This window comes from Hylobates moloch, unplaced genomic scaffold (assembly GCF_009828535.3).
Source record: "Hylobates moloch isolate HMO894 unplaced genomic scaffold, HMol_V3 SCAFFOLD_5, whole genome shotgun sequence".
Taxonomy (NCBI): domain Eukaryota; kingdom Metazoa; phylum Chordata; class Mammalia; order Primates; family Hylobatidae; genus Hylobates; species Hylobates moloch.
The window spans coordinates 71,758,156-71,776,813 of NW_026652280.1; the positions used below are offsets into that span (position 1 = coordinate 71,758,156).

General features: G+C 40.6%; 1 protein-coding gene across 9 annotated transcripts in view; it reads left to right on the forward strand.

The window, feature by feature from the left end:
• CEP192 (centrosomal protein 192) overlaps positions 1 to 18,658 on the forward strand; it is a 132,335-nt gene that overhangs the window by 62,571 nt on the left and 51,106 nt on the right. For 8 of the 9 annotated variants that reach the window (XM_058438672.1, XM_058438671.1, XM_032152873.2 and 5 more), the window contains 10 exons: positions 812 to 983; positions 3,656 to 4,574; positions 5,456 to 5,604; positions 6,954 to 7,184; positions 15,664 to 15,789; positions 15,927 to 16,070; positions 16,192 to 16,255; positions 16,681 to 16,820; positions 16,918 to 17,010; positions 17,568 to 17,686. In XM_058438672.1, the coding sequence (XP_058294655.1) occupies positions 812 to 983; positions 3,656 to 4,574; positions 5,456 to 5,604; positions 6,954 to 7,184; positions 15,664 to 15,789; positions 15,927 to 16,070; positions 16,192 to 16,255; positions 16,681 to 16,820; positions 16,918 to 17,010; positions 17,568 to 17,686 (2,157 nt within the window). The remainder of the gene's footprint in view (positions 1 to 811; positions 984 to 3,655; positions 4,575 to 5,455; positions 5,605 to 6,953; positions 7,185 to 15,663; positions 15,790 to 15,926; positions 16,071 to 16,191; positions 16,256 to 16,680; positions 16,821 to 16,917; positions 17,011 to 17,567; positions 17,687 to 18,658) is intronic. The other variant, XM_032152878.2, reaches the window with a different exon arrangement.

Sequence of the window (18,658 nt, forward strand, 5' to 3'; positions counted from 1 at the left end):
GCATCTCGGCTGGCGGCCTGTGAAAGGTGCTAATGAACAAAATAAAGAGGAAGTAACCCTGGTGTGTGTGCAGATAGTTGTGAGACTCACTATTTGTCACTTTCTGATCTTTTCATTTTACGTTGTGTAGCAGGGACATCTTTCTGAACCAAGGCTAGAAGAGCATGCTTTTGAGTGGCTGCATAGTGTTGTATTGCATGTTTGTGCTCTAATTTCTGTAGCTCAGTTCCTCCTGTCTGATTTAAGCTTTCCCACTTATTGTCCACAGTGATGTGGACATGTCCTTTTTGTGAAGTCTTTATATTTATCATTAATTTTTTTTCTCAGAATAAATTCCTAAATGTAGAATATCTGAGTCAAGAGGGCTTTGATATGTACTGCTTAATTGCTCAACCAAAAGTTGTACCACTTGATAGTCCCACAGTGGTGTGTGACTGTTCCCATTTCTTTGCACTTGTCTGCATGATTTCTTTATCCTCCTTGCTCGTTGAGGGTTGGAATTCTTCTGTTCATTTCTCTATATCAGATACTTAGCAGATTTTTATAGAATGAATAGCTAATTGCTAATAATGAATTGCTGTGTGTCTTTATATGGTATTTATTAATGAAAATGCCACAATACATTTTACACTAGCTTAACAGATGCTTCATTCAATGGGAATATTCTTTACAATTTTAGATAATTAAGTGTAAACATTGAATTCGTGGTTGAGTCATTTGCAAGATTGTAGGCACATAGGAATGGTTTTTTGCTAACGTAGATAGTTGAAGGACTGGAGAACTCCAGGTGTGAGCTACTCTTCTCTTTCAGGTGTGCGTTAGAGTCCTTTGGTTCAGCAGCTCAGCAGCAGCAGCCTCCCTTTGAGCAGGAGTTGTCTCCCTTGGTGTGCTCACCTGCTGGGGTGAGCAGGCTAACGTATGTGTCTGAACCAGAGGGCTCCTATCCTACCACAGCCACAGATGATGCCCTGGAGGACCACAAGGTGGGCAGCCACTTGGATTATTTATTACTAAGGCTTTCAGCTCTTAAAAGTGTTAACAGATGTTTGATTCAGACTACAGTTCAAGCCTATATAACTTCAGTGTTGCTCTTTTATCTTTAAAATGATTTTTGTATTTGTGTGCGCATATTAAATACCTACTCATGCTGGTAGGCACAGAGGTACAAATATTTTAGGATCTGCCCTTGAAAAGCTCTGTCTGGTGAGGCACACTGTGTAATGAAGTGCATCATGCTGCGCACATACTATGGGGACTCAGAAGGTGGTGGTTGGAAGTCTGACTGCCTTTGCTTCAGCAAAGGTTTCTGCAGGGATAAATACACTGAAGCCACACTTTGCAGGACTGCTAGGAGTTAGGCAGCGGGGAAGCAGAGTTAACACATGGGGAGGTAGAGAGTTGTAAGATACAAACTGCGTCTGGGCACTCCAGGAAGTTTAGAACGGCCACAGTGAATCATGTCAATGGGGAGAAGTGGATGAGGCTAGAAGAGGGGGGACCAAACCGGGAAGGATGCTGGGTTTAAAATATGGGAGTTTGAAGGCTTTTTAGCAGGTCACTGTCATGATCTGTTTTGATTTTGTTTTGTTTTTGTATTTTTTAGAGACGATCTTGCTCTGTCACCCAGGCTGGAGTATGGTGGCACGATCACAGCTCACTGCAGCCTGGGACCCCTAGTCTCAAGGGATCCTCCTGCCTCAGCCTCCCAAGTAGCTGGGACTACAGGTGTGTACTACCACACCTGGCTAATTTTTCATTTTTTTGTGGAGACAGCTTCTTGCCATGTTGCTCAGGCTGGTCTTGTACTCCTGGGCTCAGGTGTTACTTCTGCCTCGGCCTCTCAAGTAGCTGGGACTACAGGTGCCTACCACCACATCTGGCTAATTAAAACAGATTTTTTTTAGAGATGGGGTCTTGCTATGTTGCCAGAGCTGGTCTTGAACTCCTGGCCCCAAGTGATCTTCCTGCCTTGGCCTCCCAAAGTGGTGGGATTACGGGCATGAGCCACCAAGCCCAGGCTGGTTTGATGTTTTAAAAGCTCACTCCAACGGCAATGAGGAAGAAGGGACCAGTAGGAGCAAAATTAAAATTGGAGATTTGACATGAGGCCACTGTAGTGGTTCAGGCAAGAGACAGTGCATGCTTGGGCCAAGACAGTAGCAGTGGGAATAGAATAGAAGATCAGAGAGATTTATGTGGGAGAAGCTAGTGTTACCTGTTTTTGTGTGTGGACGTTGTGGATGTGACAGTGTTCAGTTTTTTGATGAGCTAACTATGACTGTTGTGGGTATGCTGCATAGTCTTCCTCCACCAAGCTACTGAAGAGTTACTGAATACACAGCATAGTGTTAGAGCATTACACCCCTTTCTTTGAAAGCTGTATTTTTCATGTTGTGTTAGATACTGAGTCTGCATGTTTTTAGCGTAGTGGTTGAGAGCTGGGTTATGATGTCAGATAACTTATCTTCTGCTGCCTCCTCAGATTACTAAACCTCCTTCAACCTGTTTCTTCATCTGTAAGGAGGAATAGTATGTGAAGGCAGTGCTTGTCACCTAGTAAGTCACCACTGGATACATATTATTTGTTATTATTAATTGGCAAATAATATAGTCTTTGTTTCTTAGTGTCTTTATTTCTGAAGCTTTGGCCAGGAGAAATGTATAAACCAAGTACCAAAGCAGTCAGTGAAGGTTATGTCTATCTAGTCTGTAAATTTCAGCTGGTCCATCCTGCAGAGCTGCAGATGTCACTCCGTGGATTATGCATTATGTACAAATAAATGAGTGTGGACATTTACCAGTACTGTTAACTTCATGCTTCATAGAGCCACACAAGTTTAGAAATGGGAGAGGGCTTAGAATACATAAACGTTAACATCTTTGGCCGGGCGTGGTGGCTCATACCTGTAATCCCAGCACTCTGGGAGGCTGAGACAGGTGGATCACCTGAGGTCAGGAGTTTAAGACCAGCCTGGCCAACATGGTGAAACCCTGTCTCTACTAAAAATACAAAAAATTAGCTGGGCATGGTAGCGGGCGCCTCTAATCCCAGCTACTCGGGAGGCTGAGGCAGGAAAATGGCTTGAACCCGGGAGGTGAAGGTTGCAGTGAGCCGAGACTGCGCCGTTGCACTCCAGCCTGGGCAACAAGAGCGAGACTCTGTCTCAAAAAAAAGTTAACATCTTTGAATCTTCAAGCCCAGGCAGTAGCATGGACAGATAGTGGGGTGGGGCCCTGCCAACCTGCTGAGCCGCCGCCTGACCTCAAAGTCGTTATCATTTCAAGCTTGCTCAGCCCCCACTCCTTCATTACTAATTTATTTAGATTTTTATTGTAAAGTTTACAGAAATCCCTTAAATCTTCAAAAAGTTACTAGACTTGGTCCTTTATCTGTGCAAAATTTTCAGATATTCTTAGTGTATACCTCCTATTTATTTTCCTCATAGTATAATTCTTTTTACAAAACAACAAACAAATTTTCTAATGTAAGTCTGCATTTCACAACTGCAAGACTACTATTTTTGTGTAAACCAGTTTTTTTTCAAAGAGACACCTCATGCACATCTCTTTGTTACTTGAGCTTTTACCAGCATGTTTCAATTTGTTATATTAAGTTTATCTGTGGATTATTAAAAACAAATTTTATTGCACTCAGAGTGATATCACCGTCGAGTTGAGTACCACAATTATTCAAGGCAGTCCAGCCGCATTGAAGGAACGGGCTATGGAAAAATTGAGAGAAAAAGTTCCATTTCAGAATAGAGGAAAAGGAACATTATCATCTGTTATCCAGAATAACTCTGATACAAGAAAAGCAACTGAAACTACTTCTCTGAGTAGTAAGCCTGAATATGTAAAACCTGACTTTAGATGGAGTAAAGATCCTTCCTCCAAAAGTGGAAATCTGTTGGAAACCAATGAGGTAGGTTTGACATCAAACCCTGAGGAATTGGACCCGATCAGGCTGGCTCTCCTGGGCAAGTCAGGTCTGAGCTGTCAGGTGGGGTCAGCCACATCATGCCCTGTGTCCTGCCGGGAGCCTATAGTTGAAGATCAAGGAATAATTCCTAAAGATAAGTCAACTGCTGGCCGTGAGTTCAGTGGCCAGGTTTCTCATCAGACCACCTCTGAAAACCAGTGTACTCCTATTCCCAACAGCACAGTTCACAGCTCTGTGGCTGACATGCAGAACATGCCTGCTGCTGTGCACGCACTCTTGACACAACCCTCTCTCAGCGCAGCTCCCTTTGCTCAGCGGTATTTGGGAACACTCCCTTCAGCTGGAAGCACCACCTTGCCTCAGTGCCATGCTGGCAGTGCCACAGTCTGTGGCTTCTCAGGAGGCCTTCCCTATCCAGCTGTTGCAGGAGAGCCTGTGCAGAACTCTGTGGCTGTGGGAATTTGTCTAGGATCAAATATCGGCTCTGGATGGATGGGTACCTCTTCCCTCTGTAACCCATATTCTAATACCTTAAATCAGAACCTGCTAAGCACAACAAAACCTTTTCCTGTGCCATCTGTTGGTACAAACTGTGGAATTGAACCGTGGGATTCAGGAATGACATCAGGATTGGGTAAGATGATTTTTCTCTGTTATTTTTGTTTGCTATTATTTTCTCAAATGACACCACAAAGCTAGTTTGTTTCAAGGAGTTACTGGTTAGCATTAATTCCGTGTAAGTTTTGTGCTTCTTCCTAAACTGAGAACACCGTATATTTCTGAGCAAGTGTCCCTAAAGTTGGCTTAGAAAAATGCTACACTTATGCAGGTGACAGGCTGCCTATGGCTCTGTCTTCCTTATCTCTCTTTTGCTCTGCCATTCCAGTTTTGTGATTATTTCCCCTAGGAAATGTCCAGTTTAGAGTTGAATCCCAGAATGAGTGACTGCCTCCACCTTGTGAGTCTCTGGGTGGCTGTGGTGGTGGAGAGGCAGCACTCTCGGGTGCATTTGTGGGGCAGCTTCTCTCTGGGAGCTGTGCTTTTACTGACATTGTGCACACGGCCACTGGGGTGCTGTCTTCTCTGCCCTCCGGAGCAACTGCATGAGGATGTTGGAAGATTGGTGGTAGTATTAAAATCTGATACGTGTCCACATCTGGAAAGTTAGAGCCTCTGGAGTTTTTTTTTTTTTTTTTTTAGGATAAGCAATCACTTATAATTTATGAGAGAAAAGGAGATTACTTACAGGCAGTAACCTCAAAGAATTGATTAGCTGTAATTGTGAGTTTGATCCAATTTTAATTTTTCTTTTCCTGGGCTGGATGGAAGCAGGAAAAAATTGTTGGCAGGCCTCTGAGGCTCATGCAACATCAAGGACTCCTTCATCTGAAGCACTTTGACTCTAGCTCTGTGTAAACAGGCCATCTTATAAACTCATCGCCATTTATCAGATTTGGCTTATAATCAGGGGTTTGCTGTAACTTGCATTTTTGACTGTGCCTTATTCTCACCCAGGGAGTGTCCGAGTGCCCGAGGAGTTGAAGCTTCCTCATGCTTGCTGTGTCGGGATCGCTTCCCAGACCCTCCTCAGTGTGCTCAATCCAACTGACCACTGGCTGCAAGTCAGCATCGGGGTCCTCAGCGTTAGTGTTAATGGTGAAAAGGTAGCTTTCTATGTCTTTCTCACTTAACCTAACAGTTGCATTGTGATTAAGGGCTTGATTTCCCCCATCTCTAGTGCTAGGTTCTCCCTTCACGCCTTTATTAATGCACACAGTCATTGCCATGGTATCTTTCTCTCAGACCCCTTTTGTTGTAGTGCTTGTAGAGTGTAAAGTGAAACAGAGTTTCGCATTTTCCATCATTTATTATTTATATTTTATTGTTATTTATTTGTAAAATCCTATACATTTGCTTTTAGTGCTAGTATTTAAATCATCAAAAGTTCTGAGTTTCTTGTGTTGCTACTTGTCAGTTTTGTTAAAGGTGATTGAATGTAAGTAATCATGACTTATAAGAAAAAAAAAGAAAGCAGTTACTCTTGGAGCTTATGCCTTCATTTGGCAAGGGAAGTCTTTTTGACTAATTTATCTGATGATTTTCTTACATGAGCTTTTGAAATACCTGGAAATGCAGTTTTAATATGAACTTTTAAGACAGATGTCTCTTACATGATCAATTACAGTTGCTATAATTCTAGACTCTAAATCTTCTCTCCTGGTTACAGTGACCATTTGAACATCGGTGAGTGGGGAGGGGGGGATATATGGTCAGCAGCTGTTTTGAAATGTCCCAGTTTTACGACTGTTACTTGTGAATCAGCATTGGTGGATGCTTCCCTCGTGCCTCTTAGTGGCCATCGTTTGCCTGGTAAAATAAGATCGCCTCCCCCCACGCCTTCTTGGCTTTTCCCCTCTACTTCCAGTCCTCAGGTTAGATGAAAAGTAGGTGATTGAAGGAGAGGGTTGAGGGTGGAAGGTGGGCTGTGAAGACTTTTTAGGGGCATCCTGGAGTCTGTGAATGAAGCAGTGTTGTCTATGGAAGTGGGGAGTAGAAAAGATCCCCACTGACAGTGAGGAGGGAGGGTGGCTGGAGTTGTCACTGCAGTCGAGGCAGAGTCAGGGCTGTGGGACCTCAACGGTTAGCCTGACTCTTCTTCCCCCCAGCCCCCGCCCACCGCTATGTTGTGTGTCCTAGAGAGATTTATGGGGCTGTGAAAGAGTGACCCTTGTCAGTGTCCTTTTTAAGACAAGTGAGTGTACAGGTCAATGTGCTTGCTTGGAGATGGACTGCGGAGACAGCCTTGGTGCAGCAAGAACATTCAACTCATGAAGCATTTGACTCATTGTACTTTAGAGACCATAAATGACAAGGTTTTGACATTTTTGAAGAGATAATAAATGTATTAATTTGGCAGTTTGAGTGATTGGGGAAAGGAATCTTAAACTAGGTGATTCTACTTGATTTTCAGTGTGAAGCCATTAATAATGAACTTTGTGGCTCTTTTTTGAAGGTGGATCTTTCAACATATCGTTGTTTAGTTTTCAAGAATAAAGCCATCATAAGACCTCATGCCACAGAAGAGATAAAAGTGCTTTTTATACCATCCAGTCCTGGGGTTTTCAGATGCACATTCAGTGTTGCTTCTTGGCCATGTTCGACAGATGCTGAGACCATTGTACAGGCGGAAGCTTTGGCCAGCACCGTCACTCTCACTGCCATTGCCGAGAGTCCTGTTATCGAGGTACCTGTTTGTAAATGAATCGTTGTCATACCTGGCATTTTAAAGAAGACTGTTTAACTTTAGAAGTAAAATTTGGGAAAAAGAAATTTGTGGACGAAGGTGCCACAAAATTAGTTTCAAGCTGAACTTTGGTTCTTAATATCTTTTTATTTCAAAATTTAAAATTATTTTTAGTTTTACAGAAACACAAGTATACTTGCTTAGATATCTATAAAGCAGAGTATAAGGTTAAACACTATTTTCCAACTGATTTCCATTGTATTATTAGATTTGCACTTAGCAACGTGCCAGTGGTTCATATTCTTTTTATATTTCTGTACCTGGAGATTATTTGCCAGCTAGAAAAGTTTCCCTTCTCCAGTCACCTATTTTCTGGAAGCCAAAGAAATTAGGTCTGGCCAAGTTGGGATAATAAGTGGTCATTGGATTATATGCTCATTTAGGATGATGACTCTCAACCGTGGCTGCACATGGGAATAACACTGGGGGCTTTTAAATGTACCCCAATACCTGAGTCCCACTTAGACTGACTAAATCAGAGTGGGGGGGGGTGTGGCTGCCTCTCGGTAATTTTCAAATCTTCCAATATGATTACAAATCATAGCCTTAGTTAACAACCAGTGCTTTACAAGAGCTATCTCCTCTTAGTTGATAGTGAAATCAGAACTAACATATTGAAAAAAATTAAGGAATGTGAGAGGGAGAGATGAGAGGGTGCAGAACAGAGGAAAAGCACAACAGGTCTTGATACAGTCCTGAGTCGCTTAACAATAGGGATATGCCCTGAGAAATGTGTCCTTAGGCAATTTTGTCATTGTGTGAATATCACGGAGTATACTTACACAAACCTAGATGGCACAGCCTTCTGCACACCTAGACCTTATGGGACAGTCCATTGTTCCTAGGCTATGTACCATTGTTCCCATACAGCTTGTTACTATACTTAATACTGTAGGGCAGTTGTAACACCATGATATGTGTTTCTATAGCTAAACATAGAAAAGGTACAGAAAAAATACATTATAAAAGATTTAAAAAATGGTCCACTTTATAGGGCACTTACCAGAGGACTCGAAGTTGCTCTCTGTGAGTTAGTGGTAAAGGCCTAGGACATTACTGTACACTCTTGTAGATGTTATAAACACTGTACATTTAGGCTACACCAAATTCATTAAAAAATTACACTATGATGTTATGATGGCTATGATATCACAAGGTGTTAGGAATTTTCCATCTCCATTATAATCTTATGGGATCACTGTCCTGTATACAGTCTATCATTGGCCAAAACATCATTATGTAGCATGTGACTTTAATTAAAAATTAGTTGATTTCAGCTGGGCACTGGCACACACCTGTAATCCCAGCACTTTGAGAGGTCAAGGTGGGTGGATTGCTTGAACCCAGGAGTTTGAGACCAGCCTGGACAACATAGTGAGACCCTGTCTCTACACAAATTTTAAAAATCAGCTGGGTTTGGTGGTGCATGCTTGTGATCCCAACTACTCAAGAAGCTAAGGTGAGAGGATCACTTGAGCTCAGGAGTTTGAGGCTATAGTGAGCTATGTTCACATCACTGCACTCCAGCCTGGGCAACAGCGAGACCCAGTCTTAAAAGGAAAAAAAAAATGAACTGATTTCCTAATATGTGAATTGAACTTAACATATTTAGCTAACCACACTTAACAGATGTTACTGATATCCTCCTAAAGTTAATTAGTTGTTTCAGGCCAGGTGCGGTGGCTCATGCCTGTAATCCCAGCACTTTGGGAGGCCGAGGCGGGCAGATCACCTGAGATCAAGAGTTAGAGACCAGCCTGGCCAACATGGCAAAACCCTGTCTCTAGTAAAAATATAAAAATTAGCCAGGTGTGGTGGCGGGTGCCTGTAATCCCAGCTACTCAGGTGGCTGAGGCAGGAGAATTGCTTGAACCTGAGAGGCGGACGTTACAGTGAGCTGAAGTCATGCTATTGCACTCCAGCCTGGACAACAGGGCAAGACTCTGCCTCAAAAAAAATAAAGTTAATTAGTTTTTTCATTCCACAAAGCTGTAACTGTGACTTGCAGTTTAGAGGTAGGTGTTGGGGATGAGACACAGAGCAGCCACTCTGGGAGACGGGTGAGAATCACCAGTGTTTTCCCCACAGTACACGTTCTCCAGGGGAATGCTTAGTAACTTAGCTCAACGACTTTATTTTCTAGGGCATGGAGGAGGAATTCGATTGGAAATGTTCTTATAAAGTTTTTTTTTTCCATGTTTTCGTGTTCCTGTGTTCTTATGTTGATACTTGCACGTATTATAAACTTTTAGTGATCTTTTCCTTTTTGGCTAAGTGCCATTTTATATACTTCTCAGTCAGCTCTGCTCTGCTTGCTTTTCTTTAGGTCAAGGTTTTTTAGCATTAACTCTACTGCCGTTTTGGGCTAGAAGATTTTTTGAGGGTGGAGAGGGCTGTCTTGTGCAGTGTAGGATGTTTAGCACTGGATGTCAGTAATACCCCTTCCCCACTGTGATAACCAGTAACATCTCCAAACATGGTCAAGCCACCCCTGGTAGGAACTACTGAGAACTGGTGTTATTAACCTCCTGCATTTAAATACATTTCACTATACCAGACTGTTAAGCAGCTTACCTTTCTGTAGCAGACATGGTAAATCACATTTATGCAATATTTGGCATTGCTGAGTCCCGAGCGGCTCACGTATATCAGTGGTGTTTGGTAGTAGAAGGCAGTGGTTCCCTACTGGTGTGCTCATTGGAATCACCTGATGAACTTAAAAAACTACTGATGTCTGTGTCTGAGTTTTGAGTCCAACAAACAGACAAGTTTGGGAACCACTGGTGTAGGGGATATTTCAGTGTTAAGCCAGTTAAAAGCTGCCTTCTTGGAGGAGTGGAACTAGAGGACTTAGGCCCTGATGGTTCAGTAGGATTTGACTAGGGAACAACATTCCCTGTGAGAGAGCATTCAGGAATTTTATACAGAGGCCACATGCATAGAAACTGTTAGATTACTTTCTCAACATGATAAAGGGTCTCCCAGGTACATAATGCAAATGTTATAGTTTAAAGTATATGCACCTTTATTTTGGCCAGATATTGCCAATTTGCTCTCTAACTTACATTCCTAGAAGAAATGTGTGCAGGTTCCTGTTATTGCTAACATCTGGTACTGTTAAGATTTTTTTTTTTTTTAATCATCCTGGAGTGGTATGGAATTTTTTTTAATTTAAAATTTTTCTTTTATTTAAAAAATTTTTTGTGGATACCTAAATAGGTGTATATATTTATGGGATACATGAGATGTTTTGTTACAGACATGCAGTGTGAAATAAGCACATCATGGAGAATAGGTTATCCCCTCAAGCATTTATCCTTAGAGTTACAAATAATCCAGTTACATACTTTAAGTTATTTTAAAATGCACAATTATTATTGGCTATAGTCATCCTATTGTGCTGTCAAATAGTAAGTCTTAATTCATTTTTTCTATTTGTTTAGTACCCATTAACCATCCCCACCTCACCCCCAACCCCTACCCTTCCGAGCCTTTCATAACCATCTTTCTATTCTCTATGTCTATAAGTTCAATTGATTTGATTTTTAGAACCCTCAAATAAGTGAGAGCATGTGATGTTTGTCTTTCTGTGCCTGGCTTATTTCACTTAACATAATGATCTCCAGTTCCATCCATATTGTTGCAAATGACTGGATCTCATTCTTCCTATGGCTGAATTGTACTCTATTGTGTATATGTACCACGTTTTCTTTATCCATTCATCTGTTGATGAACACTTAGATTGCTTCCAAATCTTAGCTGTTGTGAACAGTGCTGCAACAAACATGTAAACAGTGCTGCAATAAACATATCTCTTTAATATACTGATTTCCTTTCTTTTGGGTGTATACCCAGCAGTGGAATACCTGGATCACATGGTAGCTCAATTTTTAGTTTTTTGAGGAACCTCCAAACTGTTCTCCATAGTGGTTGTACTAGTTCACATTCTCACCAACAGTGTATGAGGGTTCCCTTTTCTCCACATCCTCATCAGCATTTGTTATTGCCCGTCTTTTGGATATAAGCCATTTTAACTGGGGTAAGATGATATTTCATTGTAGTTTTGATTTGCGTTTCTCTGATGGTCGGTGATGTCGAGCACCTTTTCATATGTCCATTTGCTATTTGTATGTCTTCCCTTGAGAAATGTCTGTTCAAATATTTTGCCCAGTTTTTGATTGGATTATTGGATTTTTTCCTATAGAGTTGTTTGAGCCCCTTATATATTCTGGTTATTAATCCCTTGTCCGATGGGTAGTTTGCAAATATTTTCTCTCATTCTGTGGGTTGTCTTTTCACTTTGTTGATTGCATCCTTTGCTGGGTAGAAGCTTTTTAGCTTGATGTGATCCCATTTGTCCATGTTTGTTTTGGTTGCCTTCGCTTGTGGGGTATTGCTCAAGAAGTCTTTGCCCAGACCAATATCCTGGAGATTTTCCCCAATTTTTTTTTTTTTTTTTTTAAATGGAGTCTCGCTGTGTCACCCAGGCTGGATTGCAGTGGCGCGATCTCGGCTCACTGCAACCTCTGCCTCCCAGGTTCAAGCTGTTCTTCTGCCTCAGCCTCCCGAGTAGCTGGAATTTACAGGCGTGCACCACCATGCCTGGCTAATTTTTGTATTTTTAGTAGAGACGGGGTTTCACCATATTGGTCAGGCTGGTCTCGATCTCCTGACCTTGTGATCCACGCACCTCGGCCTCCCAAAGTGCTGGGATTAGAGGCGTGAGCCACTGTGCCTGGCCCCAGTGTTTTCTTGTAGTAGTTACATAGTTTGAGCTCTTAGGTTTAAGTTTTTAATCCATTTTGATTTGATTTTTATATATGGCAAGAGACAGGAGTCTAGTTTCACTCTTCTGCATATGGATATCCAGTTTTCCCAGCACCATTTATTGAAGAGACAGTCTTTTCCCCAGTGTATGTTCTTGGCACCTTTGTCAAAAATGAGTTCACTGTAGGCCGGGCGCGGTGGCTCATGCCTGTAATCCCAGCACTTTGGGAGGCCGAGGCAGGTGGATCACGAGTTCAGGAGATCGAGACCATCCTGGCTAACACAGTCGAACCCCATCTCTACTAAAAATACAAAAAATTAGCTGGGCATGGTGGCAGGCGCCTGTAGTCCCAGCTACTTGGGAGGCTGAGGCAGGAGAATGGTGTGAACCCGGGAAGTGGAGCTTGCAGTGAGCTGAGATTGTGCCATTGCACTCCAGCCTAGGTGACAGAGCGAGACTCCATCTCAAAAAAAAAGAGAGTTCACTGTAGGTGTGTGGATTTGTGTTTGGGTCCTCTATTCTGTTCCTTTGGTCTGTGTATCTGGTTTTATGCCAATACCATGCTGTTTTGGTTACTGTGGCTCTGTATAATTTGAAGTTAGGTAATGTGATTCCTCCAGTTTTATTCTTTTTGCTTGAGATAGCTTGTCTATTCTAGGTTTTTTGTGGTTCCATGTAAATTTTAGGATTTTGTTTTTCTATTTCTGTGAGGTAGTGTGGACGTTTTAACAATGTTGATTCTTCCCATCTGTAAACATGGAACGTTTTTCTATTTTATTGTGTCCTCTTCAATTTCCTTCATCAGTGTTTTATAGTTTTCATTATAGAGGTCTTTTACTTCTTTGATTAAGTTAATTTCTAGGTATTTAATTCTATGTGTAGTATTGTAAATGGGATTACTTTTTAAATTTCTTTTTCACATAGTTCAGCGTTGGCATATAGAAATGCTACTGACTTTTATATGTTAATTTTGTATCCTGTAATTTTACTGAAAGTTTTTTAATCAGTTCTAATAGTTTTTTTTTTTTTTAAACATGGTCACTTACTTTAATAACAATACGTATACCATGTTATCACCATGGGATGTAAATTCAGATTAGACAAGATAATTTCCCAAGTGTAATAGCATTCTGTAGTATATAAAAGTTTGTGTATGCTCTCCAGCCAAACCAGCTTGCTCAGAAGTCATTAATCAGTTCCATTATAGGTAATTTGTTTAGTTTAATGTTTACAGTTCTTATGGAGAAAATAACACACATTTAAAAATCGTTCATTTTTTCCATGAGTGCTTAAAATACATATTTCTATTTCAAGATGACATTTAAAAATTATTCTAATATAACAACAGCAAAAATATAGTCTGCAGTCACAAAAGAACTAAACTAGAATCCATAAGTTATGCTCATGTGTACAATTGTGATTCTTTAATCAATACTATTCCTATGCAGCTCTATTGTAAGCTTTCGAGATTTGGTTTAAACACACACACATACATACTGTCAGTTGTGGGAGGCTTCATAAGTTATATTCCATGCACTCTTTGGACAGAGTTCTAAAAGAGCCAGCCCATCCACAAGATAGGCAGAAAAAAGTTAAATTAACTGGGACAAATAGGACTCTTATATAACATCCAAAACATGAGATTCTGCAACAAACTGGGGGTACTACAGGGTTGGCCTGGTATCTTCTTTAGAACTAATTTCATCACACAGTTTAAGATGGACATTTCAACACCATCAAGTGCATTTAGGTGACATGTTTCTTTTATGTTAACTTGACTTCCTTGAATGGCCTAGTTAGTAAACTAGTCACTAGTAATTCGGTCAACAGGCAAATCAAGCCTGCAAGAAAAAAGAAGTCAATATTCAAAATGCCATGTTACCATCTGAACTCACTCAGTTTACTTTCAACATTAATATGTAACTTCAATAATGAGATGTCTAACTAAAGCAAACTCCTTCAACAAGACGAAGACAGCATCTCATTTAAATGCTCATCTTTTCCTTCCATATTACCTTTGACTAATGTTTTAGTTCTAAACGGTTTTTACAGTCCCAACGTTAACATTGTTAACAGATTTATCAAGCTATTTATACATCTTTTTGCTAACCATTGCTTCATGAATCTCTTGCTTTTCCCTTTGTTACGGACTCTGTTACCTACATTTAAAGTGAATTTACTTCAAAGTTTATTTCATGTTTCTAGTTCTTGGGTTACTAATGCTTCTGCTAGTTACTTTTGCTCAGTCTTCCTGATTTTCTTCTAGTGGCTTCTAATTTTTTGATATTTAAAAATTTTTAATGTGAGCTCACATTCATTGAGGTTGCTTTTTGCTTTAGGAATCCAGTGATGTGTCCTAGTCTTTGGAAGCATCCCTTGAGAGTACTTTTGCAGAAATGTTTGAGGTGTTAAAAGACTTTGTGATTTTTTTCAGCTTAGGGCTCCCATGTCCCATGTGGCCTAGGCGTAGGCTTTCACGTTCTTGCAAATAATCTTCTATGCCACCCATCTCTGGACAGGTTCCTTGTTGACTCCATAGACATGTGGACAGTTTTTTCAGTTCATTCCTTTGAGTATCTGGGCTTTATGTGCAGATTTCAAATTCCATTCTAGCCTCGCCCTGCTCACAACAAGCTTGAAGTCACATCTTCTGTTCTCTGGAACATATTAAAGCTCTACCACCTTGAGGGCAAGTCTGGAACCCAGACCTTTCTGGGCCACCATGGAAATCAGCTCCTACTTACTGGTCTGCCTTTGATCTCCACTTATTTTGTGTTTGGCTAGAGCAAAACAAAATGTGTGCACGTGTGTGTGTGTGTATAATACAGTCTGTCTTCTGTATCTGTGGGTTCTGCATTCTTGTGTTTTACTAACCTTGGATCAGAAATATCAGAATAAAAAAAGGGGTAGTTGCATCTGTACTGAACACGTACAGACATTTTTTTCTTGTCATTATTCTCTAACAATAAAGTATAATGGCTATTTACATAGCATTTACATTATATTAGATACTATCAGTAATCTAGAGATGGTTTGAAGTATACAGGAGGATGTGCCTAGGCTATATGCAAATACCATGACATTTCCTATCAGGGACATCCACGAGTTTTGATATCCGGTGGGGGTTCCTGTACTGTCAAACATTTCCACATGTGGGTGTGTGAGGGGTCAGAGTTTGGTTGGTTTCCTGCATTTAGGGAAGTGAGTCTGTCGTGATCATAGGCACTTGTTTTAAACTTTTGATATGTCTGTTTTGATACCATTTTAACATTTGCAGATTAAATCTGAAAATGCCAAGGTATTCATGATATTTTTAAAAGGAATTGAGAAGTCATTATTCTAATAATAGAACTCATTGAAAAGGGGTCTATAGTTTTATAAAATTATCAGTTCATCTTAAGATACAGTCTTTTCAAAGTAACAGCAGCTGAATTCTGTAGTATATTTGGGTACGTAGACTACCTCAAAAGAAGAATTTAACATTTATTTTTGTAGAAAATAAGCAATTGTTAAATAGCCTGGGAAAATGTAGGTAAGTTTTACTTACTGCTGACTCATAATTTGTGGCTAGTAATGGCAGTGATATGAACATTCATGTTGTGCTATTAATGTATTGCTTTTCGTAAATCATTCCCTTTTTTTGGTAATTAGGTAGAAACAGAAAAGAAAGATGTTCTTGATTTTGGTGACTTGACTTATGGAGGCTGGAAAGCCCTCCCACTAAAATTGATAAACCGAACGCATGCCACTGTGCCAATTAGACTGATTATTAATGCTGTAAGTATGAACGTACAGTAAGAAACCGTTTACAGAATGCACTGATCTTATGAAAGTACATTTTTTTAAGGATTTTGTTAACAAACTTAGCATTATACTGTTGGCTTTACTGAACTGATTCTTGTATTTCTAAACAGAACGCTGTAGCCTGGCGCTGTTTCACGTTTTCCAAGGAACCCATCCGAGCTCCTGTGGAAGTTGCTCCTTGCGCTGATGTGGTCACTCGGCTAGCAGGTCCTTCTGTGGTCAACCACATGATGCCTGCTAGTTATGATGGACAGGTAGGAGAGAACTGGCTTAGAATTAAAGAGGAAATTAAGCTTCTAAACTGCTTTTCTTTCATTAAGATTTTAATCTTAATACCAGTTTACATTAAGGCAAATTTTTCTTTTGATTTTATAGGATCCAGAATTTCTGATGATTTGGGTTCTTTTCCATAGTCCAAAGAAACAGATCAGCTCTTCAGGTATCATGTTTACATTGTGTGGGAATTCTTTTAATCTGTAGCTAGATAAACTACAAATTTGAGATGTATTTCCTTGTCAGTAAATGTCAATACTTCGAAATTTGTCAAGTATTTTATGTTTTTTGAAATTGAGGCAGATGTCATGCTGTTTTGGGTCAATCTTGTGTAAGTGTGGGTAACTCCTGCAGATAGCACTGAAAACCTTTTAGAATATTTTCTGTTAATTGATCTTATCACATTTACCAGTTGGATGTTTTCTTTCTTTTTCTACCTTTCTCTTCACTCATTTCTATTCTTTTAACTCTTTAAAAAATCTTCTTGCCTAAATTTTCCTATTGCTCCTAAGGGCACTGTGTAGGACTAATGATGGCATTTAGAATTAAATAACTCTGGTCTCCGAGCTAAAAGAATGAACTTTTTTTTAGAGATTCTGGACTCAGCAGAAGAATTCTCGGCAAAAGTTGATATAGAAGTTGACAGCCCAAACCCTACGCCCGTTCTTAGAAGTGTGAGTCTCCGAGCAAGAGCAGGAATAGCTAGGATCCACGCTCCCAGGGACTTGCAGGTAGCCTTAGTCCTCCTTTCTGCCATTACTGCTTTCATTCATGCTGATTTCACTTTGTGACAGTTCGTTGAAATGTCTGTCTTGCCCCATCCTCCAGATGATGCATTTCTTGGCCAAAGTGGCTTCCTCAACAAAGCAGCACTTACCTTTGAAAAATGCTGGGAACATTGAAGTTTATTTGGATATCAAGGTATGCACTTCCATCAAAGTGCCATAAGATAGTCTTTCCTCAGACTGTGAGAGCTCCTTGCTTTCTGCAGGCTGTTGTGCTCTTCCTGGCCCAACAGAGTGCCCTGAACCTCAGATGAAAGAATCGCTGAGAGTTTTTAAAAACTGGGTGTTAATATAGCATAAAATATATGCTGTGGTGCTTTTTAAGTTTAAAGTCCAGTGTCTTGAATATGAGAACCAAGTTCTTAGATTAGTTCCTGAAAAACATGCATGTCACCCTTTGGTTGGAGTTGGTGAAGAGTGATCCACACATGTTGACATCATTTCTGAGACCTGAGGGTGAGTGAGAGGGGGTTAGTGATCCAAAATTGGGGGTGAGGTGGAAGATAAGGTTTGTTGTAGAAGAGAAAGAAATATCCTTTCCAAGAGAATAGGACAAGTTGAGACCATGACAGACGAGAAGGGGACAAACAACCTGTCCTGGTAAATGAGAAAGGCACATGAGGCAGGAGCCACTGAGCGAAAACTGCGTTTTTGTAAGTCGGCATTTAATTATGATTATGTAACTATATTTAGGTCCCAGAACAAGGAAGTCACTTTTCAGTGGATCCAAAGAATCTATTCCTTAAACCTGGAGAAGAACATGAGGTTACTGTTTCATTTACTCCAAAGGATCCTGAAGCCTGCGAGGAAAGGTAATATAAAAATGTTATAATGGACCGGGCACAGTGGCTCATGCCTGTAATCCCAGCACTTTGGGAGGCCGAGGTGGGTGGATTACCTGAGGTCAGGAGTTCGAGACCAGCTTGGGCAACGTGGCGAAATCCCGTCTCTACTAAAAATACAAAAATTAGCAGGGCTTGGTGGTGTGCACCTGTAGTTTCAGCTACTCGGGAGGCTGAGGCAGGAGAATTGCTTGAACTGGGGAGGCGGAGGTTGCAGTGAGCTGAGATCACACCTCTGCACTCCAGGCTGGGCGACAGAGTGAGAGTCCGTCTCAAAAAAAAAAAAAAAAAGTTTTAATGACAAAGTTTTACTCGTCTCTCAAAATAGCCACTCACATGTGCTTCAAAATTCCACAGCCTGAATGACAAAGTCCATATATTTCTTACCTAATAGATGGTGTGACTCTGTTTAATCTCCTTTCATTTAGCTTCAGATTGTCTTCTCTTTTTTTAACTAAAAATCTTCTTTTAAACCAGCTGAATAGAAATGAATAAATTATTATTTTCAAGTATATTCTGACAAAAGTAAATAATGAAAGATCAATTTGATGTTTCTCACTTTTTCTCCTGAAACTATTAGTTGACCTTGTTAGCTATTAAGATATCTTTCTCCATTTCTTCTCCAAGCCCATGACTTCTTGGCACCCAAATCATAAGTGAATATCAACTTAGAGTCAGAGCCCCACTGTCATGAGTACTGAGCTTGCTTGTGTAACCCTAGCTTAAAGTGCACTCTCCTCTGAGACACACATGGCTTATCCCCCTGCCTGGGTTATGGAACACTTTATCGTGTGCTCAGTCTGTTCTTGTGACCTTACAGAAGAGGAGAGTCAGGCCTGCACCAGTGTGAATGCCTCTGCCTGGAATGCTTGCCCTCAACCTCCCTGGGCTGGCGCCTTCTGGGAGACTTTCCTCCACTCTTCCCAAATGTCTCATAAATAG